This window comes from Oryx dammah, unplaced genomic scaffold (genome assembly GCF_014754425.2).
Source record: "Oryx dammah isolate SB20612 unplaced genomic scaffold, SCBI_Odam_1.1 HiC_scaffold_12, whole genome shotgun sequence".
Taxonomy (NCBI): domain Eukaryota; kingdom Metazoa; phylum Chordata; class Mammalia; order Artiodactyla; family Bovidae; genus Oryx; species Oryx dammah.
In genome coordinates this window covers 52,840,687-52,866,017 of record NW_024070196.1, presented here as the reverse complement: position 1 = coordinate 52,866,017, position 25,331 = coordinate 52,840,687, and the positions used below count along the sequence as shown (strand labels likewise).

The 25,331-nt window shown below is 57.0% G+C and overlaps 1 protein-coding gene across 1 annotated transcript; it reads left to right on the top strand.

The window, feature by feature from the left end:
- Positions 1 to 982: 982 nt before the first annotated feature.
- On the top strand, positions 983 to 24,340 carry SETD1B (SET domain containing 1B, histone lysine methyltransferase). The gene is made up of 17 exons (XM_040250609.1): positions 983 to 1,083; positions 1,576 to 1,763; positions 2,001 to 2,099; positions 2,753 to 3,023; positions 5,053 to 5,165; positions 6,139 to 7,377; positions 10,999 to 11,826; positions 12,291 to 12,552; positions 12,636 to 12,970; positions 13,062 to 13,167; positions 13,822 to 14,310; positions 15,532 to 16,788; positions 17,623 to 17,789; positions 19,269 to 19,400; positions 19,486 to 19,605; positions 19,711 to 19,848; positions 21,689 to 24,340. The coding sequence occupies exons 2-17, from the start codon at positions 1,590 to 1,592 to the stop codon at positions 21,860 to 21,862; spliced, it is 5,904 nt and encodes a 1,967-aa protein (XP_040106543.1). The 5' UTR covers positions 983 to 1,083; positions 1,576 to 1,589; the 3' UTR covers positions 21,863 to 24,340.
- Positions 24,341 to 25,331: the final 991 nt, after the last annotated feature.

Sequence of the window (25,331 nt, the reverse complement as noted above, 5' to 3'; positions counted from 1 at the left end):
GAGAGCCTCGGAGTTGAACTCACAAAATGGAAGCCGCGCGCTGATTGGCCGCCGCCACTCCCGGACCTTTAATAAAGAAAGGGGAAGGAAAGATAAATGCAAAAAAGGGGGAATCGTTCCTCCGCCGGTGGCTGGAGGAAAGGAGGGGGGTGCGGAGGGAGAAGCATGTGTTCACGACAATTACAAGGGCACTCCTCTCCAAAAATAAAAACAGAAAGAAGCTTCTATCACCCAGGTCCAGGCCAGGGCTGCTTCCTCCCAGGAATGTAAATGCTAATTTGGTTAAAATCCTGGTTTCCCCTCCCCAGCTCAGCTCCGGGGGGAGGGGGTCGCGGGACAGAAGAGGAAGCCGTAGCCGAGATACCTCGATTGCAACTCGTCTGGGGACCGCCTTGCCGCCCCTCACGGCTCCAGGCGTCCAGACACACAATCATACACACACCCCAAAACCAGCCCTTTCCCTTGGGCCCCCACGCGCCCACCTCCGGTCTTGGCAGTTTGGAAACAGTTTTGGAGGCCCGAGGCGCAAGCCGCGGCGGCCGCGGCTCGGAGGGTAGCCCCAGCCGCGGGAGGTAGAGCCCGGGGAGACCCCCCCCTCCCCCGCCGCCAAGCCCCCAACCTAAGTCCCAGCAGAATAAATAAATTAAAAGGCCTTCCCCTGGGGAGGGGGGAGGCAGTGTGGGAGCGCGCGAGTGAGGGGTGGGGGGCCGCTGGGGCCCGGGGCTTTGGCGGCGCAGCTGCCGCCGCCGGGAGAGTGCCTGGGGAAGCGGCGAGGAAGGAGAGGGGAGGAGGAAGAGGAGGAGGAAGAGGAGGAGGGTGAGCGCTCGGGTCGGGCTCCTTAGCGGTGTATTGTGGGATGTGCGGCTACTGGGAGCCGAGCCTCCGCCGCCAGCCGCCTCCCGGGCAGCAGCAGCAGCAGCAGCAGCAGCAGCGGCGGCGGCGGCAGCAGCTCCGGGCCCGGCAGCCGCGGCTGCGGCGGCGCTCCCCCCTCCCGGCCCCCAGTCCGGCCGCTCTGGCCTCGGCTCCCGCGGGGGACACCATGTACTGGCTGGCGGCGCAGGGAGGCCGGCGCCCGGCGGGGATGTAAGCGCGGCTCGGGGAGGGAGAGGCCGCGGCCGGCAGCCGGGCGTCCCGAGCCCCCAGCCCCGGCCCCCGCTCCGGCCGACCGAGCGAGCGGGCGGGCGGCGCCAGGCCTGCCGCGAGCCCCGCGCCCGAGCCGGGCCGAGCGAGCGAGCGAGCTAGCGCCACGCCGGGCGGCCGGGCGGCCGGGCGGGCACCATGGGCCGGAGCCCGCGTCCTCCGGGTGCCCCGGGCCCCGCCAGTCCGCACCAGGGGCCCCCGGGAGCCCCTCGCAGCCGCTCCGAGACGGTGGCCGAGCGGGCGGGCGCCTAATTCTCCGGAAGGGTTATTCTTTCGCTCCATTCTTATTTTTGGGGGGAGCCAGCTCCTTTTGGGGCGCGCTGGTAAGGTGGGAGGGGGTGGGGGGCTGGACGATTTGATTCTTTAGCGTGTGTGTAGAAGCGGCCGCCGCCGCCGCCGCCGCGGCGGAGACGACAACAACTTGCTCGTTTTCAGGTTGGGTTAACGGCATGGAGAACAGTCACCCCCCCCACCACCACCACCAGCAGCCCCCGCCGCAGCCCGGCCCTTCGGGCGAGAGGAGGAACCACCATTGGAGAAGTTACAAGTTGATGATTGACCCGGCTTTGAAAAAGGGGCATCATAAACTGTACCGCTACGATGGGCAGCATTTCAGCCTTGCGGTGAGTAGCCGGCGCGCCTCCCTGTCGGCCCCCCCGCACCCCCCATGCCATGCCGAAGAGGGTGGGGGCTGAGTGGTCCAAGCGGCCCGGGGACCCCCCTTCCTGACCACCCGGCCAACTGTCAGCCAGGTCCCCAGTCCTGGAGTTTGACAAGTGCCTGGAGAAGGGGGGGTTCCTGTCCCTGACCCTGGGGAGTGAGACCAGCCCACCCACTCCGCCCCCCTTTCCTCTCCACAGATGTCCAGCAACCGCCCGGTGGAAATTGTCGAAGATCCCCGGGTGGTCGGCATCTGGACAAAAAACAAGGAGCTGGAGCTGTCGGTCCCCAAATTCAAGGTAGGACCTCTTCCCTCGTATCCCGCGCCCCTCCCCCCCCTACTCCCCGAGTTCGAAAATAACGCCAGTCCTGACCAAGCCCAGCCGCATTCTGAGTTCCCGCCGTCCAGGGGCTGGGGAACTTTTGGCGGGGAGGGGGAGGTTGCAGAGAGAGGGGATGTCCCCTCTCGGCTACTGTAAACAGACTAACACTCGGTGAAACTGTAATCAAGGAGCTGATACAGTGTCCTGCCCGCCCAGCTGAGGGCTCCGAGTACCCACCTGGCTCCTGCCAGCCCAGGAGCTCGGCCCTGGGACCCGCCCCCCTTCCCGGCTTTGGGGCTTTAGGGGGACAGCTTCCTAGCCGGAGGGGTCGTCCCCGCCCAGGCAGCAGGGAGAGGAGGCCAGAGTTGGGGGTGGGGGGGTGTGGGGAAAGAGAAACTGTTTCTTTTTCCCCTTTCCTGTCGAACCCAGAGAACTTCCACGTTCCAAACGATTTAATCCTCCGCTTCCCGGGCCCGCCCGCGTGCTTTTCCCCCCCGGCCCCCCCCACCAATTTTTAAAAAAAATTTTTTACCCTTCATTGTTTTCAAAGAGCGGGCGAGTGGGAAATGTTCTGTTTTCCCTTCGGTTTCAATGTTCTCCAAACTCCCTTCCCCCTCGTCCCCTACCAGATCGATGAGTTCTATGTGGGCCCGGTGCCTCCGAAGCAGGTGACATTTGCCAAGCTGAATGATAACATCCGTGAAAACTTCCTAAGGGACATGTGCAAGAAGTATGGGGAGGTGGAGGAGGTGGAGATTTTGTACAACCCCAAGACCAAGAAGCACTTGGGCATTGCCAAAGTGGTCTTTGCCACGGTCAGGGGAGCCAAGGAGGCCGTTCAGCACTTGCATAGCACTTCGGTCATGGGTAATATCATCCACGTGGAGCTGGACACCAAAGGTGAGTGGAGGCCCGCTCAGGACAGCCACCGCCAAGGAGCCCCAAGACCTGTCAGTGTGACCGCCTTCTCTCCCAGGGCCCGTCTTGCAGTGTTGGGGAGCCCCTCAGTTTTCCTTGGGTACCCCCCTAAAACCTTATTTTTCTTTTGCCCCCCTCTTGAGGGTAGAGTCACGTGGAGCTAAATGTGTTGTCTGTTGCTAGGAGACGGAACTGTAATTTACCAAATGTGCCGGTCCTTGGCCACTGCACCCCTAGGGACCACCTGGAGGCTTCCTTACTGCTGACACCCCCGTGGGCCCCTCTCGGAGCCCTGGTGGCCTGGGTTTAGGCAGTCCCCAGTGTTGCTGTCTGTTAGGAGAGGAGACAGGGTTTGTTTATTAGGGTGGAGGGGGATGCTGAGGAGAGCCACGAAGCCGCCTTTAAATGTGCAAAGAGTAGATCTCTCCACTAAAAAAGTCCTCCTAAGGGGTTGGGGAGTGCCCCTCCCCCTCTTGCCGCCCCCTCCCCCTGGAAGTGGGAACCAATCTGGGCCTGGAGTGTGGTTTCATTGATAATGTTCCCGATAGAGCTGGGCGGGCTGCTCTGGGTGTTCAAGGGTTGACACTGTGTCTTCCCTCCTCTCTCTTAAAGAGACAGCATCACCTCCCAGGCAGCGGAATCCCGCTCTGCGCTCGCTCTGAGCCTCTGAGCGGCTGCTGGGAGAGCTGGGCTGGGGAAGCCATACCTCCCACCCTCAGGGTCCTGGGAGGCTTCTCCTCCGTTCTGACTGGGGGGCTTCTGGACCTCCGGGGCATCCCCTAAAGTTTGTCTGTGGCCGCTTAGAGTTCCTATAGAATATAGAAGAAAGTGCCAGGTGCTCTAAGGTCCAACCAGAGGTGACTGGGCAGACACTGTTGGGGTCTTTCCCACTGTCCCCCGCTGTGGGGGGCATTCCGGGGGACCCTGCCTGGCCGGGTTTAGGTGGGTAACTTCCAGGGGTTCTGTGAGCATGGGGTTTAGGAGCAACTGGGGCATACCAAACCTAAGACCTGAAAATCTAAATCTTCTTTTTTGCCTTTAATACTGAATACATGTCGACTGAGTCTCTTAGTCTTTGCTGGGGGGTGTGGAGGGACGCTGCTCCTGGTTGGGCACAGTTACCCTACAAACTGTTGGCAAACCTGTCCCAGGTCTGAGCCTCCTCAGGGCACAGGCCACAGCCCCCTTCACCTCCCCTCCTTCTTTTGTCTCTGTCAAGAGAGACCCCTTGGGTGGTGGCAGACTTATCTTAAGGAGCAGTCAGCCCTCACAAAAATTGTTTTAAAAAAAGGCCCTTAGAGACTGCCACTAAGTTTGTATTTCAAGAAAGAGACCGGTAAAGAGTAGCTCAAGGAATGTGTCTCCTTTGCATATGTAAGCAGCTGCCTCAGAGGGCTCTATAAATATCGATAATCTGGCCCCCTGGTCTGTCCTGGTCTGTCTGAGGCTTCTCTCAACTGGAGGGGGCTGGGAATGGGGAGAATCTAGGGTGGAGGGTTATCCAACAGGGGGACTGGGAGGCGGCCTGTGGGGTTCACAGTCAGTCAGTCATAGAGTGCTTTTACAGACTCTGTCAGTCACCTGAGAGGGTTCACGACAAACTGTCACTTCTGTGTCACTGGGTCTCCTTTTCACTTGCTACTGGGCCCTGGCTGTTAGATGGGAGGGCAGAGGATGGGGATTACCTGACTGGTAATGGCTGGCATGGCCCAGGTGACAGGAAGGGGCTTTGTGGTGGGGGTGGCATGTCTATATTTGGGGGAGTCCCAGTGTCATGAGACATTAAACTCTTGAATCTCAGGATGAGAGAATTACACAGTTTAGCCGCTTCATTGAACAAGTTGTACCTCCCGAATGAGGTACAAAGAGAGAAGTGGGAACTTGGTCAGGGTCACTCAGCTTCCCAAGGCATGGGGTCCCAGGCACAAGGGGACCCACAAGGATGCCCAGCTGTGGGGGCTGCCCCATCCTGGAGCCTCACTGAGGCTTCCCTCCCTTGCCTTTTCCACAGGGGAAACCCGCATGCGGTTCTACGAACTATTGGTCACGGGCCGATACACACCCCAAACCCTGCCAGTGGGTGAGCTGGACGCTGTCTCTCCAATCGTGAATGAGACCCTGCAGGTGGGTGTGTGACTGTCAGTCCTTCCCCCACCTCCCCACCCCATCACCAGTTCCCCAGTGTGCCCCCACCCACCCCACTTCACCAGCTCCAGCATGGGACACCAGGACCCAGGAGGGAAAGGAGCCTGGCTGTGCCCACCACAGCTTCCAGTGGGGTGCAGGGGAGGGTCCTGAAAGCCCTGTCTGCTGAAGCGCCCCTCTGGCCTGGCCCCCCACCCTTCCCCTGCACATGCTGGGATTCCCACTAATCAGAGCCCGTGTACTTTCCACGCTGATCCTGAAACACTGCTGTGTTCAGGATCCTGTTGTCTGGTGTCCCATGGACCCCTCCGTCCCACACCCCACCCCACCCCCGCCAACAAAATCCTGGTTCAGGTCTCTCTTTCCAGAGCAAGAATGACTCCTCCCTCCTTCCCCAACCACTGCCCCCCAGAACACCCACCTGGACCACCCTCTCGCAAGTGGACCACTCTCAGGAGTAGCTTTTCCCAAGTGAAGAGTCTTTGCTTACTTGCTGATCAGCTGGGATGTCTATCAGGCACTTTACCATGTTACACTATTTAAAGCCTAAAATATCAAGAGGCTGGGGGAACAAGGTGGCCACCCACTCACTTCCAAAACCATCGCTGCCTCGGCTACCTCTGCCTGGAAGGTCTTTGATTTCTGACGGCCTGAGGCAGGAAGGAAATCCCAGTGCAAACCAAGACATCAGGGTCTTATCTTTACCCTGTTTCAGGGATTAGGAAAAACCCTCAAGGTTCTCTGAGGATAATTGGCTACCCCAAGATTAGAGTAGGTGAGGCCCATCCAGATATTCTTTAATCTCCCCTCCCCTCTCCATTCACCATGCTGAGTGACCAGTTTGGCTCCGAGCTCCCAGGAAGATGGAGTGAGAGGGGAAAACAGTCCCATTCTAGTGCATGTTTTCCCCCCCAGCGATCTCAGACCTTTCTCCCTCTTTCTCTCTTTCCAGCTGTCAGATGCCCTGAAGCGCCTCAAAGATGGTGGCCTGTCTGCAGGCTGTGGCTCCGGCTCGTCCTCTGTCACCCCCAATAGTGGTGGGACACCCTTCTCCCAGGACACAGCTTATTCCAGCTGCCGCTTGGACACACCCAACTCCTACAGCCAGGGCACGCCGCTCACGCCACGCCTGGGCACCCCCTTCTCGCAGGACTCGAGCTATTCCAGCCGCCAGCCCACGCCCTCCTACCTCTTCAGCCAGGACCCCACAACGACCTTCAAGGCTCGGCGCCACGAGAGCAAGTTCACAGATGCCTACAACCGCCGCCACGAGCACCATTATGTCCACAACTCATCTGCTGTCACTGCGGTGGCAGGGGCCACAGCCGCCTTCCGGGGCGCGGTGGACCTCCCATTTGGGGCAGTTGGCGGCAGTGGGGGCAGCAGTGGGCCCCCATTCAAGGCCCAACCACAGGATTCTGCCACGTTTGCCCACACTCCTCCACCCACCCAAGCAACCCCTGCACCCGGAGTCGCCTTCAAGTCAGCTTTCTCTCCATATCAGACTCCTGTGCCCCCTTTTCCCCCGCCCCCCGAGGAGCCCACCACCACAGCCCCCTTTGGGGCCCGTGACAGCAGCGAGTTCCGAAGAGCACCTGTGCCCCCACCCCTGCCACCCGCCGAGCCCCTGACAAAGGAGAAGCCTGGCACACCGCCGGGACCCCCGCCCCCTGAGGCCAACAGCATAGAGCTGGGTGGTCGGCCAACCTTTGGCTGGAGTCCTGAGCCCTGCGACAGTCCCGGCACACCTACGCTGGAATCATCGCCCGCAGGGCCGGAGAAGCCCCATGACAGCCTGGACTCTCGGATCGAGATGCTGCTGAAGGAGCAGCGCACCAAGCTGCCCTTCCTTCGAGAACAGGACTCAGACACAGAGCTGCAGATGGAGGGCAGCCCCATCTCCTCCTCCTCCTCCCAGCTCTCCCCACTGGCCTCCTTTGGCGCTAACTCTCAGCCAGGCTTTCGAGGCCCTACACCACCCTCCTCGCGCCCCTCCAGCACTGGCCTGGAAGATATCAGCCCCACGCCACTGCCTGACTCAGATGAGGATGGTGAACTTGATCTGGGCCTGGGGCCTCGGCCCCCACCGGAGCCGGGTCCGCCAGACCCTACCGGTCTTCTGGGTCAGACAAGTGAGGCGGCCTTGGACCTGGCTGGAGACAGGACCCCAACCTCAGAGAAGATGGATGAGGTACCACATTATGTCTGTCCGCTTCTGTCTGGGCTTGGTTTTGTCTGTCTTGTGGCACCCTCTTTCCTCCCTGAGGATAACTACGACACAGAAGCAACAGGGCTAGGACAGCCAAAATGACAGGTCAAAAATAAAAAGAACGTGCAGAAAGCATCAGGGGCCATGACTGAGCAGTTGATTTGGCTCTGAGCTCCCTGGCAGCTTTGGCAAAAAGGGAAACTTGACCTAGATTTATTGCTGTCCATGTTAGGTTATGGGAAGTTGGGACTTTTCCGGGGGATAAAGTCTGAATTGAGCTTCTTTGGTTGAAGTCTGCTGAGATCCCAGAGTGTGTGGACAAGTGATGGTTTTGGGTCCCCTCCTCTGTTGGGTGGCTAGGGCCTGGTCAAGACTAGTCCTGACACTCAGGCAGTTATGGGGAAAGGGAGTAGCCAGAGTGTTCTGCTGAGCTGGGCCAGGTGGCAACTCTGGAGCTCTGTCTCCTAGTACCTGGTGCCCTCTGAAGAGACTGGAAACCACATGGGGCAAGGAGGGCATTGAAATTTACCTTTTCCCTCTCCCCTGACTCCAAGAGTTTCAGGGGGAGGGCCACAGCCAGAAGCAGGCGAAGCTGACCCCACCCACCCACTCACCCTCTGCCTACCCGCAGATCTTCATCTGGGGTCTCTCTGCCCAAGCTCCATCCTCAGGATTAGCATGAGGGATGCTGCCTGCCACATTCTCTTGTGGGGAGGATTAAGTCATCTTCCTTGGCTCTGTTCCTACCCCCTCCTGGTCCAGGCACCTGCCCTGGCCCTCCTGGAGACCTGCTTTGGAACTTGTGAGCCTGAAAGGCATGAGCAGCCAGGAGCATAGACGGAGCTCTGTGCCCCTGTGGGTGGCGGGAGGAGGGGCCCTCCCTCCTTCCCAGGTCCTTTGATTAGGCCGATTTGGCTGCCTCAGGGAGGAACAGAGAGAAACTTGGCTTGCCTGGGAGGGGACTGCAGGTGGCCAGGGCTCCTGGGGGCCTCCAGGCTGATCTGGCAAGTGGTTTCTGGCGCTAAGGGGTTCAGGCAGGGAGAGTTGACAGGTGTGCAGAGGTAGGGGGGGGGCTACTGGCTCTGCCATCCTCCTTCCCGAGGTTAGGGGATGTTTGTTTACCATGCTCACTTGCTGATCCAGGGCTAGGAAGCCCAGAGTAGCTGGAGGGAATGGGCTCTCCCACCGGGTCACTGGAGGAAAGGAGAGACTGAGGCCCAGGGAGCTGTGGTCCGGGAAGCCTGGGGACATCAGTCCAGGGAAGCCCGGGAGTACAGACAACCTCCAAGGTGGCCCTCGGGAGCCCCCTGCCGGCAGTCGGGAGAATGGCTTCCGGGCCCCTCCGGACCAAACCTAAGGGAATCCCAGCCTAGGCTGACCAGGCGGGAGAGCAGCGCGAGGGGGCACTCTCTATCTTCACAGAAGCTGGTGGTTAGAAGTTCCGGTTCCAGGCCTTAAGCCTTGAGCCTCGAGTCCCACCTCTGTCACTTACTGGTTATGTGACCTTAGGGAAGTCACTTTCCCTCTCTGAGTCTCAGTTTCATCATCTGTGAAATGGTGGGATAGTGAGAGTATCCGCCTCACGCCGTCTCGGCTTAAGTGAGGTGCTGCACGAGAAACTCCAGGAACAGCTCGAACTAATGCCCTACGCTCAGTTCCCGCAGGTTCTCGCCCCCACCCCGGACGTGGGAGGGGCGGAGGGAGGGGCAGGGCCTCGAGCTGGAGCGCGGACCCAGGTCTCCTTGTGATTGGCTGGCAGCCGGGCTGGGGTTAACCCTCTGTGTGCTGCGCCTGCCTCGCAAGGCGCTGTCCAGGACTGATCTGGCGCTGTCCCTGAGTATCAGGCTGCGAGCCTGCCAGTGCCTCCCTCTCAGCACGAATGTGGGACCCTGAGAGGCAGTGAGAGTGTGTGTGTCTGTAGAGGGGACAGAGTAACAGCCCGAGCTTCCTTCTGCTTCCGGAGATTTAGTTTTCCTTTTCTCCCCGCCCCTCCATATCCCTTTGAACGCCACCTTGCCTGTAGGTCTGATCTTTGACCTTCTAGCCTGCACAGACCCCCACCTCCTCAACCTTCAAATGCACTCCCTGTCTCTGGCAACCTACAAAGGCTCTGTCTCCCCAGATGGCACCTGAGCTACCTTTTCGCCTCTGGTCCTGACACAGGAGCTTGGGGGCAGTCCATTCCTCCTCTCCCAACCCCTGTTCTACCTTCTTGCTCTACCTCTACCCTGTGGACACCATGCTCTGCTCCAGTTCCAGGCCTGTGCACCCAGCTCCCCACAGCCCCAGGTCTGAATGTAAAGCCAAGTCACGCTTGGCTCCCCCATTGACCTGGTACCACTGTCCTGGATTCCCATGGCAGCCCCAACCCCTCACTCAGCAGGCATCCTGGGCTCCAATCTCAGCCCTTTTTCTGACCAGCGCCTCTTGGGCCGGTGACTTACTTGTATCTCTCTGAAGGTGTTTTCTCACCTGTCAAGAGATTGGAATAGAGCTCTTCCTCATGAGATTATGGTACAGATAAGGAACAGGAGACATTGTGTGCTCACAGCGCTCAACCCCACCGCAGCCTGTACAAAAACTATGTGAAAGGAGTAATTAAGGAAAACATACAGCCTTATCTCCTTTTCATGCACCCTGACTCCTGCTAAAGCTTCTCTCTCCCTTGCTTCTGTCACCTCTGCCAGGCCCTCTCTGCCACAGTGCAGACTGCAGGCCAACTGGGAATAAAGGCTGGTGAGCCACTTCCTGGTTGGAATCTCAGTGGCTGTGTAGCCTTGGGCAAGTTACTTAAGCTCTCAGTGTTCCAATTTTCTCATCAGTAAAACTGGTGATAAACACCTGCGTTGCAGGTTTTCTGAGGGTTAGCTGAATGAACATACATAAAATGCTTAGAAAGGTGCCTGCCAATAGGAAGGGCTATGTGCTAAGTTGCTTCAGGCATGTCTGACTTTTTATAGCCCCATAGACTGTAGCCCACCAGACTCCTCTGTCTATGGGATTCTCCCAGCAAGAATATTGGAGCAGGTTGCCATTTCCTCCTCCAGCAGGGAGGGGCTATAGAAATGTTATTGTATTATCTTCTCTGAATACAAATTGAAACAATTTTTCAAATTGAAACAGAACTTTTTCCTTCTTCATGCCTCACTGCCCCCTTCTGTGCTTTTGTTTTCGCTGCAAAGGACTATATATTTCGCATTCATCCTAGTCAACCTTTGCCTTATCCCTCTAGAAGTTCAGCTCCAAGAGAGCAAGTTTGTCTGTCTTGTTCACCACTGTGTCCTCAGCACCTGGGACAATACCTGGTATACAGCAGGTGCTGAGCAAATATTTGTTGAGTGCACGAATGAATGATAACCCTATGAGGCAAGTACTATGATGCCCAACACACAGATGGGAAGACTGAGGCTTAAAGAGGTTAAAGGACTTGCTCAAGGCCACCCGGCTGGGACGGGAAGGGACCAGGATCAGGACTGCAGAGGCCACGTTGCTCATGAGTCTTGCAGAAGGCTGCCTCTCTGACCTTCTGGTGTTGGGAAGAGGAATCTGGGGGCCTGGCTTCCCAGGCTCCCCCTCACTCCTCTCCCCTTGCTCTCCCTGCAGGGGCAGCAGTCCTCAGGGGAGGACATGGAAATCTCAGACGACGAGATGCCCTCGGCCCCCATCACCAGTGCTGACTGCCCCAAGCCCATGGTGGTGACCCCAGGGGCCGGGGCCGTGGCAGCTCCCTCCGTGCTGGCCCCAACCTTGCCACTGCCCCCGCCCCCTGGCGTCCCTCCACTGCCACCGCCCCCCCCCCCGCCCCCACCCCAGCCCGGCTTCCCCATGCCCCCCCCTCTGCCGCCACCACCGCCCCCGCCACCCCCGGCCCATCCAGCTGTGACGGTGCCCCCTCCGCCCCTGCCAGCCCCGCCGCCTGGTGTCCCACCCCCGCCCATTCTGCCACCACTGCCGCCCTTTCCACCAGGGCTGTTTCCCGTGATGCAAGTGGACATGAGCCACGTGCTGGGGGGCCAGTGGGGCAGCATGCCCATGTCCTTCCAGATGCAAACGCAGATGCTGAGCCGTCTGATGACAGGCCAGGGCACGTGCCCCTACCCCCCATTCATGGCTGCCGCAGCTGCAGCTGCCTCCGCCGGACTGCAGTTTGTCAACCTGCCGCCCTACCGGGGCCCCTTCTCCCTTGGTAACACTGGCCCAGGCCGCGGGCAGCCCTGGCCACCCCTGCCCAAGTTTGACCCATCAGTGCCGCCACCAGGCTATGTGCCGCGCCAGGAGGACCCGCACAAGGCCACTGTGGACGGCGTCCTGCTGGTGGTGCTCAAAGAGCTCAAGGCCATCATGAAGCGGGACCTGAACCGCAAGATGGTGGAGGTGGTGGCCTTCAGGGCCTTCGATGAGTGGTGGGACAAGAAGGAACGGATGGCTAAGGTGAGTGGGCAGCACGTCCCCTGGGTCGGGGGCGGGCAGACCAGAGGCAGGGACCTGGCCAGGCAGCCTCTGTCGTCCCCAGGCACCTTAGTGGAAACACCACCACGTAGACCCTCCAAACAGAATAGTGTGTGTGTTATTTTGTGAAACCAGTGTGTCGATGACACGGGTGTGTACTTACTATGTGTTTCTCTTGGATTCCAATCTCCAAAACTCCAGAGCCCCTGCCACGTGTGGGCAGCCATAGTAACAGCTTCTCAGGTGAGGAAGCTGAGGGTCAGGGAAGCGGGGGGTGGTGCTGGGGGTGTCCTGAGGAGTGACATGAAACGCAGTAGGTTCCAGAAAAGGAAGTGCCCAGTTCGGGCATGGCTGTCACTGTGGAAAGGATGGCAGGCTACTTGGGGGACAGGGTTGGTGGCCGTACTCTAACCACACAGACCTCCCCCTCCTCTCTCGCACCCCAGGCCTCGCTGACCCCGGTGAAGTCGGGTGAGCACAAAGATGAGGACAGGCCGAAGCCCAAGGACCGCATCGCCTCCTGCCTGCTGGAGTCCTGGGGCAAGGGTGAGGGCCTGAGCTACGAGGGGCTGGGCCTCGGCATTGGGCTGCGTGGGGCCATCCGCCTGCCCTCCTTCAAGGTCAAGAGGAAGGAACCGCCGGACACAGCCTCGTCTGGTGACCAGAAGCGGTTGCGACCCTCCACCTCTGTGGATGAGGAGGACGAAGGTGGGGCCTTGCCAGGTGCTGGGACTGCCTCCTTCCCTGCGTGCCCCAACCCGGCTCTGATCACCCTCCCTCCCTCCCCGCAGAGTCTGAGCGCGAGCGGGACCGGGACATGGCCGATGCCCCCTGTGAGCTCGCCAAGCGGGACCCCAAGGGCGTGGGCGTGCGGCGGCGGCCGGCCCGGCCCCTGGAGCTGGACAGCGGCGGGGAGGAGGATGAGAAGGAGTCGCTGTCAGTGTCGTCGTCCTCATCAGCATCCTCGTCCTCCGGCTCCTCGACCACCTCGCCCTCGTCCTCCGCCTCTGACAAGGAGGAGCGAGAAAGCACGGAGGAGGAAGAGGAAGGGGAGGGCGAGGACGAGGGGGAGGAGGACCCCAGGAGCCAGATCTCCTCCTCCTCAACCTCATCCATGTCAGATAAGGTATGGTATTGTGCAGGCTTGGGGAGGCCTGGGGAGCTGGGCCAGGCGAGGCAGCCCTTCGGCTCACCTGTCCAGCATCCCTCTCCCCTAGGATGATGATGATGAAGACAGCGACGACCGGGATGAGTCTGAGAATGACGACGAGGACACAGCCCTGTCAGAGGCGAGTGAGAAGGAAGAAGGGGACTCAGATGGAGGTGAGTGTGGCTTCTGGCCCAGCCCAGGGTCCCTCTGCAGAAAGCAGAGCCTGCACAACAGTCAGCAATACCGAAGGGCTAGGATTTCTTGACTATGAAGTGTGAGGTCATTAAAACACAAACACAGCCTGTCGTGTAATTTCCTTTTTATCAGATGTCCAGGATAGGTGAGTCCACAGGGATAGAGAATGAGATGGTTGGGTGACATCACCGACTCAATGGACATGAGTTTGAGCAAACTCCAGGAGATGGTGAAGGACGGGGATGCCTGGTGTGCTCCAGTCCATGGGGTCGCAAAGAGCAGACACGACTGAGCGGCTGAACAACAATGGAGACAAAGAGTAGACTAGTGGTTGCTGAGGTCAAGTGGTGGGGATAGAGGGGTGATAGCTGAAAGGAACGGGCTGCTTCTTGAGCTTGTGAAAATCTTTTGGGACAAGATAGAAATGTCAGTTGTCCACATTGTGAGGGTGCTAAATAGCACTGTGTCATCTACCCTAAGATGGTTAGGGACACACACACACACACACACACCCCTCCACCTACCCGAGGGCCACGTTCACCCCAGTGCCTCCTGTTTTGAGCCCTTTGGTGACTCCTCTGGCTGGGGCACAGCAGATAATAACAGGGCCCCTGCCCATGTCCCCTGTGCAGAGGAGACGGTGAGCATCACCACCTCCAAGCCTGAAGCTGAGTCCTCCAGTGAGAGTTCTGAGTCATCTGACTTCGCATCAAGCTCCGAGTCCTCTTCATCATCATCCTCGGAAGATGAAGAAGAGCTGCCAGCTGGGGAGGAGGAAGAGGAGGAGGAGGAGGAGGAAGGGGAGGCAGCTGCAGACGAGAGCACGGCTCCCGCTGCTCCTGACGAGGACTTTGAGAATGAAGTGGTCACAGGAGCACCCACAATGGAGTCACAGGGCCCAGAAGAGGAGGTAGACATTGAGGCTGAGGACGAGGCCCCTAAGGAGCGGACCCCGATGCTGGAAGAGCCCCCCTTGCCTGTGAGTGTTGAGGAGCTGGCTGGCTGCAAGGAGCCCCCCAGGGAACCAGGCCTGAACCAAGAAGGGGCCAGGTTGCTGTCTCCAGAACCCCCTGCAGGAGAGAAGGAGGCCCGGCCCCTGCCATCCCCAGAGCCCACCCCAGGTAACCCTTGCAGCCCATGGGAAGGCGGTGGGAATAGAAACAAGATGTCTTTAACTATCAGAATGAACCAGGGCTCCATTGTGCCATCACTTAAACTTACCAAGTAACTTATCTGTAAAATGGGATCAGTGGGTGGTGCTTCACTCGTAAGGTCACAGGGGAGGATAGAGAGAGATGACTTGCTGGTATGACGCTGGGCGCCTGCTAGACTCCAAAGGGAGGTCTGCTGCTGTTACTGTTCCACACTGTGTGTCCCTGGGGTCTGGTCCCTGGACCGCTAGTCCCATGAGATCCTCCCAAAAGAGGTGTGGATGTGCATGGTCTTTTAGTGATAGGCAGGCAGAGAATGCCTCTAGGCCCTGGGCACCTATCACCAGAAGGGTGCTGAGTGGGTTAAAAGGGGCTGTGGGCACTGCCCCTCCACCATCTTGGTGGAGCTGCACAAAGCACGTGAAAGGCTCTGGCAGTGCCGTCCAAGAGAACTTTGTACAGTGATCAGCATGTTTTCTCTGCCCTGTCCAGCCCTATAGCCACTAAACACAGCATCGCTAAGAGCTTGAGAAAGGGGGAGAGTGCTGCTGTGGGACAGAATTTGTAATGTTGATTAATTAAGTTAACATAAACTACTATAGCCGCGTGTGGTTAGTTTGTACCTCTAATAGTCCTTAAGGAGAGCAACCCGTTGTATTTTGTTTAAGTTTTTTATTTGGCTCTAGAACCAAGAAACACAGATCTTTACTCTCCTATTTGTATCTCCTTTATGGTTTTAGGAACTGATAATAACAATAGTAGACCAAAATGGGCAAAAATATCATCCTTCCTGGAGCTTATGCTCAGGGCAGGTTGATAGATGACAGCTGATAATTTAGAAAACATATTAGGTGACAGTGGAGAGAAATGCTAGGAGAAAACCTTAAAGGCTCTGACAAGTCATGCAGAAAAGGGACTTGTTTAATTTTATTCAATAGCAGAGCTCATTTTCTTGGTCCATGCTCACTGAACACCATTACTAAAGACAGTGTCAAGGGCACCAGCTGTGTCTCCTGCATCTTTGATCGACTCCCACCAACATTTCTCAAATCCTACTGTGTATCTGGGAATCCAGAGGATGCGAGTGGATACCCAGAGAGATGTCCAGGGCACAGCAGGGTAGCATGAGGAGGGCACCAAGGGCTGTTTGAGTCAATAACTAAGGTCTGCTTTCTGCCTACCGCTCTGCAGAGGACAACTTGGAAGCGGAGCCTGAGCCCCCGGCGCTGCTCTCTTTACCACTGCAGCCACCATTGCCGCCGCCTCGACCGCCTCGGCCACCCAGCCCACCACCAGAGCCCGAGACCCCAGACCCCCCCGTCCCATCCGTCCCTCTGGAGCCTCCCCCCCATGAGGAGCAGCCCCCACGTACTCCGAGCCTCTGTGGCAGCCTGGGCAAGTCCCAGAGCGCCGAGGCGGTGCCGGCCACGCCGAGCGGGGAGCCCTTGCCGACGGCGGGCAGTGGCGGCCTGGCCCTGAGCTCCCCGCAGCTGCCCGGTAGCCCCTTCTCCTACCCATCTCCATCCCCCAGCTTGAGCAGCGGGGGCCTCCCAAGGACACCTGGCCGGGACTTCAGCTTCACACCCACCTTCCCTGAGCCTGGGGGTCCCCTACTTCTGCCTGTCTGCCCCCTCCCAGCTGGCCGGCGTGACGATCGGTCTGGCCCCCTGGCCTCCCCGGTGCTCCTGGAGACAGGCCTGCCGCTTCCTTTGCCTTTGCCCTTGCCCCTGCCCCTGGCGTTGCCTGTACCCGTCCTGCGGGCCCAGTCGCGGGCCCCCACCCAGCTGCCACCTCTGCTGCCTGCTCCACTGGCCCCCTGCCCACCCCCCATCAAGAGGAAGCCGGGCCGGCCCCGGCGATCCCCGCCAGCTGTGCTCACCTTGGATGGGCCTTTGGTCCGACCGCCAGGAGGGGCTGCCCTGGGCAGGGACCTCCTGCTTCTTCCCGGCCAGCCACAGACCCCTGTCTTCCCCAGCACCCATGATCCCCGGACCGTGACCCTGGACTTCCGGAACGCGGGGATCCCAGCCCCCCCACCACCCTTGCCCCCTCAGCCCCCTCCACCCCCACCTCCACCACCTGTTGAGCCCACCAAGCTGCCCTTTAAGGAGCTAGAGAACCAGTGGCCTTCCGAGGCCATACCTCCGGGTCCCCGTGGGCGTGACGAGATCTCCGATGAGTTCATGGCCAAGGTGCGGGGGTCCTGGCGCCGGCCACCGAAGAAGCGCCATGAGGACCTGGTGGTCTCAGCCTCGCCCGAGCTCTCACCACCGCAGCCTCTCTTCCGGCCCCGCTCAGAGTTTGAGGAGATGACCATCCTCTATGACATCTGGAATGGTGGCATCGACGAGGAGGACATCCGCTTCCTGTGTGTTACCTACGAGCGGCTGCTGCAGCAGGACAACGGCATGGACTGGCTCAACGACACACTCTGGGTCTACCATCCCTATATCCTGCCAGGTGGGGTGGGGGCCACACCTCCCAGGACACAGGGGTCCGCCCCACCTCTCTGGGCGGCATCTCCTACGAGGGCACATGTCACCACCACTTGTGGATGGTGTCTGTGTGCTGGCTCTGTATGAAGTCATCTCTGCTTTGTGTGCCAGAATTAAGAGGTCTTGGGGCCAAACGTAACAACGTGATTGTACAACATAACAGAAGCGGGGGCTGACAGAGGGCTCACTCTTCCTGGCTCCCCCTCATCAGCTAATTTAATCTTTCCAACAGCCTAGGGAGGTGGGGGCTATTATTACTCGTATTTTACATATGAAGAAACTGAAATTCAGAGAGGTTAAGTTACCTGCCCAAAGTCATGCAGCTATAAAGTAACTGAGTGGAGATTTGAACCCAGGTAAATCTGGCTCCAGAATCTGGGCTATTAATCACAATGCCCCCATAGTCAGTTGTTAGCACAACCCAATGAAGTTGGTGCTATCTTTATCCCTGCTGTACCAAACTAATACACTGAACATTTATTCTGTGTCAGGAGCTCTACTAAGCATCTGTAATCATTCCAGGGGGCATCATAATTATCCCGATTTGCATATGGGGAAACTGAGGCAGAAGGTGGATAAGAAACACACTCAGGACCGTGCAGCTAGGTACCTGACAGAGTTCTGACCACAGAGGAGTTGGGCAGTGGGCAGCTTCAGGGAGGTGGCCTAGGTGTGGGTGGTAGAGCTGGGTGTCATCAGTGTCCTGGAGATGGGTCTGAGGATAAGGCCAGCCCTGGGAAGATGGGGCTCTCCAAGAATGTCCATGTGGCCCTTGACCCACACCCACCCACCAGCCTCTCTTCAGCTAAGAAGAAGAAACGGGACGACGGCATCCGGGAGCACATGACAGGCTGTGCCCGCAGTGAGGGCTTCTATACCATCGACAAGAAGGACAAGCTCAGATACCTCAACAGCAGTCGTGCCAGCACCGACGAGCCCCCCACAGACACCCAGGTAGGGCCATCAGGTGCCCACCCACCCAGGAGCCTCCCAGGCTGGGCAATGGGTAGGGGCCCTCCTGGAAAGGGTGCCAGGCAGCCAAAGCAGTTGTGGAACCAGAGGGGCTGGCTCACGGTGCCACTCCATTGGGTGCTCAGGTGTGAGAGGTGAGGTGAGCGGTGGGAAGGGAAGAGACTGAAGGGTCTTTGTCAGGGATGCAAACAGTGTTGAATTGCATCTCCAGAAGTTACCTTCATCTTTTTTTAAATTCAGCAAATAAATTGGGTAGGTTGGGCGTGGGGGGCTGTGTGGGGAAAAGTGGATGCCTTTGAAAGACTTAGCAGGATCATTAGAAAGTCTAATGGATGGCACTGGGGGCTGACTGGAGGCAGGATGGCATGACGCTGCTGGGTCCGGCCTGGGGCACTGAGTAACTGGATGCCAAGCACAGAGGAGAGAGGGAAAGCGGGACTGTTGTGTTGGGACAGCTTCAGTTCTGGGGTTTGTGGAACATCCAGGTAGTGAGGTCCGATAGACAGTTAGATGTATGGGTACAGTATAGAGCCTGGGAGGGTGACTTCTGGTCCGAGGATTTAAATTTAGGCATCATCAGGATGGAAGCGTTAACCAAAGCCTGCAGCAGGGATGAGCTGACCCAGGGAGAGTGCCTGGAGGGGAATGAAAGTCCAGGTATTAATGGCGGGGACAGGACCAGAAAAGCCAAGAGAGGGAAGGGATGCAAGGGTGTTGGGAGGAGCTGTGATTTCAAATGAAAGCCACGGGTTGTTAGGGTAGGTAAATACTCAACATCTTTACTTTTAAAAAAATTATTTATTTATTCGTGATGTTTGTGCTGGGCTTTGTTGCTGTGAAGGCTTTTCTGTAGTTGTGAGCATGGTGAGCGCTCTAGTTGTATGCTCAGGCTTCTTATTGCGGTGGCAGCTCGTTGCAGAGCACAGGCTCTAGGGCATGTGGGCTTCAGTAACTGGCACGTGAGCTCAGTAGTTGCGGATCCTTGGCTCAGGCTCAGCAGCTGTGCCACAAGGGCTTAGATGCTCCATGGCATCTGAGCAGCGGCGCCTGTTGTCCTCCTTCACTGGCAGTTGTGTCCCCTGCATTGGCAGGGGAAGTCTTTACCACTGAGCCACCAGGGAAGTCCCTGATCGCCATCGTCTGTCCAAGAAGCAGAGATGCTTCAAATCTCTAATTGAGAAGAGAAAAGATGACAGGAGTGAAGCGGATACTGTTTCGTTACATTTAAGATTAGAGGAACTTGAGTACGTTCAGATTGTGACAGGGAGGACCCAGGTGGAGGAGAGGTGGCTATTAGGACAGGACAGGCATAGGTGCGCCCAGAGCAAGGAAGCTGGGGCCACAGAGCTTAGAGTAGGGTCGCCAAGGACAACGGGACACAGGTACTGTGGTCTGTGAGGCCAGGTCCCCCAGACGGCCGCACTCCTCTCTGATCCGTCACCCGCTGCCCCACCCTCCCAGGGCATGAGCATTCCGGCGCAGCCGCACGCCTCCACACGGGCAGGCTCAGAGCGGCGATCTGAGCAGCGGCGCCTGTTGTCCTCCTTCACTGGCAGTTGTGACAGTGACCTGCTCAAGTTCAACCAGCTCAAGGTGAGGCTGGACCCCACCTGGGGCGGCCAGGGTAGCCCTGGGACCGGAGGCCATGACTCTCACCCCCATCTCCGTCCTCCCCTAGTTCCGGAAGAAAAAGCTCAAATTCTGCAAGAGTCACATTCACGACTGGGGCCTGTTCGCCATGGAGCCCATCGCGGCCGACGAGATGGTCATCGAGTACGTGGGCCAAAACATCCGCCAGGTAAGCACTGCTGGTCAGGACAGGTGTGGGGGTGGGGCTGCGGCTAGCCCCCCCCCCCGCCCCCCCACCCCCGCTCTGACCGGACTGAGGCCTCTTCCTGGCCAGGTGATCGCGGACATGCGGGAGAAACGTTACGAGGACGAGGGCATCGGTAGCAGCTACATGTTCCGGGTGGACCACGACACCATCATCGACGCCACCAAGTGTGGCAACTTCGCGCGTTTCATCAACCACAGCTGCAACGTGAGTGCGCGGCTGGGGGCCACGCCCCTGGGGACGTGCCGGGAGGACCTGGAAGCCGCTGGCGCAGGAGCCAGCGTGGCCTCCTTTCCAAGCGTGGGGCCCACGACTCAGGGCTCATCAGGGAGGAGGCGGTGTGATGCCTTGTCTGAGGAGCCCTTCTCTGACCTTCAGTTTTCCCGTCTGTCAAATGACCCTAATGAGACCAGAGGTGTTCCTGACATGGTCCATACTGTTGATAATTGCAGAGTTCTTCTCCCTGCTGGGTTTTTCCTATGCCTCTGGGGTTAGTGTTGGCCAGTAGGAGTTTCTACTGTGAACGAAGTACTCTGCATCTTTGCTGTCCCCTCCTGTGCACGTGTGGTACTGAGCACTAGAAATGTGGCCAGTGTGGCTGAGAAACTGAGTCTTAAATTAACTTAAAGAGACACACAGGGCTAGTAACAGCTGACATGGCATGAGTCTGGGGTGTTGGCGTGGACGTTGATATCAGTGCTGGTCCTTTCATGGAGACAAGCACAGGGAGCTTCAGATGGGAGGTCAGGTACTGCTGATTATGGGTCAAGTCTTGGCATTGCTACTTAGTGACCATAGACAGGTTACTTAATGTCTTGCTACTTCAGTTTCCCAAGCTATAAAACCGGGATGATCACAGTCCCTTCTTATAGGTTGTTGGGAGGACCAAGCGGGTTACTGAGCACAGGCCTGTGCAGACACAGTGGGCTCTCGGTACATGCCAGCTCACAGCATGGTGACTTGGTCATTCCCTGGGGCCGGTGGGGACTTCGCTGAGAGTCTCCTGTGAAAGCCGGAGGGATGAGAGGGAATTTCCTGGGTGCAGGAGTGAGTGAAGTGAAGCCTGGGGCAGGGAGGGAGGGAGAACACCTCTCCGAGGGGCAGAGAAAGGGAGGTTGGCAGGGTGGCTGGTGGCTGGGTCACTCAACCTTATAGGCAGAGCTGAGAACTTTCTCGAAAAGCTGAGGCAGGCTACTGATCGGGGGTGACAGGATTTGCTGTCCCTTTGGAAAGACTTCCCTGGCAGTTGGGGCAGGAGTGGAGTTATTCAGAGCAGAGACAGGCAGCGGGGACTCACTGGAGTCCAGGCCCATGGTGGCAGAAGTGAGAGGCCCTGTAGATGGAACCTGCTGAGTGTGGTAGGCCAGATCCAGCGCTGCTGGAACGGAGGCGAGGCAGGGGAGGGATGCTTGGGCCACTGGGTGAGTGGAATGGTTACTCCCTCAGTTTGAGTTCACTGAGCCAAAGATGTCTCCTTGAGCTGCCAAAGGTAGGTTATCAAGCAGGTAGTTGGATCTGGGGGTCTGGAGCACAGGCCAACCTTTTTGTAAAGAGCCAGGTAGTAAATGTTTTTGGCTTTATGACCCAGACCATCTCACAGCTGCTAAACTATCATTGTAACAAAGGCAGCCACAGGCAGTGTATAATAAATGAGGGTAACTGTGTGCCAATAAAACTTTATTTGCAAGAGCAGCCAGCTGGGGGGCGGAGTTTTGCTGATCCCTTCTCTAGAGCTGTGAAGTAGGGCCTGGGCTAGAAATATAAATTTGGGGTCATCTACGGTGTAAAAGAAAATTGAATATTTCCCTAGGAAATAATTTGTTATTATTACAATCATCATTCTCACTTAACATCAGAAGCTAGGGGCCTTTCTCTGCCCGATGCAAGAGCCGAGGCTGAGAGCAGGTGACCAGTGGGCACTGGGGTTGTGGGGCCAGGGCGTCAGGCCTTGAGCACGGGGTTCAGTTGAGTGAATCCAGTCCGTGAGGGCCTGGTTGGGGGCCCAGGTAGGTCAGCTCACCCTCCCCCACTCCCATCCCACCCACAGCCCAACTGCTACGCCAAGGTGATCACGGTGGAGTCGCAGAAAAAGATCGTCATCTATTCCAAGCAGCACATCAACGTCAATGAGGAGATCACCTATGACTACAAGTTCCCCATCGAGGACGTCAAGATCCCCTGCCTCTGTGGCTCTGAGAACTGCCGGGGGACCCTCAACTAGGCCGGCACCCGGGGTTGTCAGCCACCCCGGCTCCCAAGCGTGGACCCTGGCTCTCTGGGGCCGGGTCCCACCTCCCACCCCCATTTCAGGTGCTGTCCCTCTACCCAGTGGCCGTGCCAGGGCCTGGCGCCCCCAACACTACCCCCCAGGTCCCACCGCAGCTCCGGCCCCTCAGTGGGAAAGGGCTTCTCTGTCTCAGCCCATGTCTCCTTCATTTTTTTTTAAATGCTCCTTTTGGGACTTTGGTTTAGCTCCGGTGTAAATGTCTTCCCCCACCTTCTCCCCTTCATCCACCTCTTTCCCTCTGTGTTTTCTCGTCCTGTCCTGCCCCGTCAGCCTCTTCCCATGAATGCTGCTACGTTGTTCTGTCTTCTCCTTTCCTTTTCTTCCTCTTCATGAGAAAAGACGTTTTAACCGTTGAAATGTGAAAGCAGAATCAGAGAGTGGGGACCCCCGGTGGGGGCTGCAGAGGCCTCGTTTGATTGTGCATCAGGCCCAGGCCCATGTACTGGAACCCTCCAGGCCTGGGCGCCAGGCCAGGTGCTGCAGAGGAGGGGGTCAGGCCAGGCGGCTCTGACCTCAGAACACTACGGAAGACCCCCTCTCTGCTGGCGGACTCAGTGAGAAGACCCCCCCTCTTTCCCAGCCCCTCCTCAGTCTGTTCCTTCCCCAGCAGCCTGGGGGTGCCTTCCCCCTGCCACACACGCCCTCCAGCAGACCCTGGTGGAGCCAAGCTGGCCCCAGGCAGGAGTTTCCCCTCCAGGGCTCTCCGTGCTACCCCACACCCGCCATCCCCAAAATTTTGGGTTCAATGTTTACTTTCTCATTCGAATGCCAGCAACGAGGGAGCCTCCAGGAGGCCCCAGTGTGGGCAGGGGCCACTGGAAGGGGGTTATTCACTCTCTCCGGCCCTCACCTTCACCCAGGGGGAGAGATACACCTCCCAGGGAAGGCGGGTCCCCCAGTCCCACCACTACGGGTGTCTGACCGAATGCGTGTGGCATTTTTTTTTAATTTGCTTATAAGCTTCACCTGCTTGCCCCCAGCCCATAGAGCCTGACTCACCCTGCCAGCAAGCCCTCACCCCAGGAAGTCAAGAGCATATTTATTTTCAGAGTGAGAAGATGTATTTCTCCCAGAGAAAGGAAAATCTTGGAAAAGATTTAAAAACTCACAACTAAGTCTGACAGGTTTGTTTTTTTTTTTTAACCCTTTACATCATCCTCTTCCAAGTTCCTTTCCATGGATTTTTTTTTTTTTTTGTGTGCGTGTATAAAATCAAAACGAAGGGGAAAAAAAATAGGTTTTTGAAGTTCAGAACCGACTTCTGTACATAGGCTGCCATAAAGGACTTTTTCTCGGGAACATTGTTTCTTGTAGAAACACGTGGGAAGACTTTTTTGCTTATTTCTTTGTACTTCCAAAAAAAACCACACACACACACACACAAAACAAGTCCCCCGCACCCCAGAAAGCAAAGCAGGCGTGTAAATAATTTATGGAAAGTGACTGCTGTGACCAAGAGTCATCCTCAGCAAGACGGGAGCGCTCCCGGTGGGGCCGCGCCACCCTGCGGATGCAGGCCCGGAGCCTCTGGTATCTCAGCTTGTGTCAAGCTTGTTATCATGTAAATTCTGTACAAAGAATTGTTATTTTTCTCTCTCTCTCTCTCTTTTTTTTTTTTTTTTGTCGTTGGTGGTTTTGTTGTGTGTTGTTTTTTTTTTTTTTTAATTTCTTCACCCCAACCCCTCTCTGAGACTATGCCCACTGGTTTCAAGGTTGATGAAATCGGTGGCATGAAGACACAGAGAGGGACCTGGGTACAGCGGCAACCTTCTCTTCCTTTTGCGGTTTTCTGCCTCATTGTGCAACTGAGGAAATATTTATTTTTCACATAAGGAAATGTGTAGTTTGTAGAGATGGCTGATTTAAGTTACTTCTGCAGTCCCCAAGGGGCTGGCTTCAGTCTATCCCCTCCTCCCATAAAAGAAGTGGAGGTGGGGGATGTGAGGAAACCAGGGTCCGGGGTCCTGCCTCACCCCTCACCCTGGCCTCACCTTGCCCAACCAGCCTTCCCTAAGGGCAAGTAAGGGCCTGGGCCCTCCCTGTCCGCAGGAACCCCTGTCCCACCCCTGACATGGCTTGCGATAGCCAGAAATGTGTCAAGTCATTTTTCTTTCAATGCCTTCATTTTCACTGAACAAACTTGCTTTTCAAGAGTTGGGGGTTTCTGTTTTTTCTTTTTCTTGTCCCTCCCTCCCTCCTTCCTCCAGCCAAGAAGAGAATCCATAAGTTTTAGGGATGTTTGTGCATATAGACTCTCATCGTATGTAACTTGTTTTGAAGAGAAGTGTTTCCGTTGTGGGTGTGTCTTGCTGTAAATATTTGTTCATATTTTTGTGAATTCAATACTATGTACCATTGTATTATAGTAACTTTTATAAAGCAAACCATAAATATACTGACGTTTCTTACAGATACGCCGTCTCTCTTGCTCTCCTGTCTGTCTCTCTTCCTCCTCTCTCTCTGTAGGGGCATACCATGCTCACAAGGAGTGGGTGCTTAGGGGCTAGGGGTTTGGGGTTTGATCCCTGGTCCGGGGAACCAAAGTTTGCACGTTACAGCTAAGAGTCCACGTGCCAAAACTAACACCCAGCAAGAAAGTCGCTCAGTCATGTCCAACTCTGTGACCCCAGGGTCCATGGAATTCTCCAGTCCAGAATACTGGAGTGGGTAGCCTTTCCCTTCTCCAGGGGATCTTCCTAAGCATACCCCCCCAAAACAACTTCCTTAATAAAAGAATAAATGTTATGATAAAAAATAGCTAGCAGAAGGGGGTGTCAGGGGGAAGGGAATTAACTTTTAAATAGGATGGTCAGGGAAGCCCCCTTACCTGACATGTGAACAAAGCACAAAGGAGATTAGGGAGTCAGCCCTGTGGAGATCTCGGGGAAAGTTGTTTGAGGCAGAAGGAACAGTGAGTGCAAAGGTCCTGCGGCAGGAGCCTGCCTGGTATGTTTGAGCATCAGCAAGGAGGCTTGCATAGCTGCAGCTGAGTGACAGGAAGGGTGAGGCAAGGAAATGAGGTCTGAAAGGTATCTCATGGGGGAGGCAGATGCTGTAAGGCCTTGCAGGGCAGCACAGGAACGTGCCAGGGTGTCCAGTTCAAGGCTCAACAAAAGACACTTCCAAATCTCATTTTCCTTCATGTTCCCTCTTCAGCCTGCTGCTATATTTTCCACCTTGATCAACGGCACTTCTATTCCATGCCTCCACCCACCCACCACTGCTGCCGCTGGTTACCTAAGCTCAAAGGCTGGAAATCCTAGACTTCTTTTCCCTCAGCTCCCAAGGCTGATGGCTCTCCTTCTACTGTCTTCTTCAAATTCACCCACCCCTCCCTCTGCCCCTTAGTCCCACAGGCAGAGTCCTCTCTTCACTTCATTTGCTGTGGAGGCTGAAAATGGAG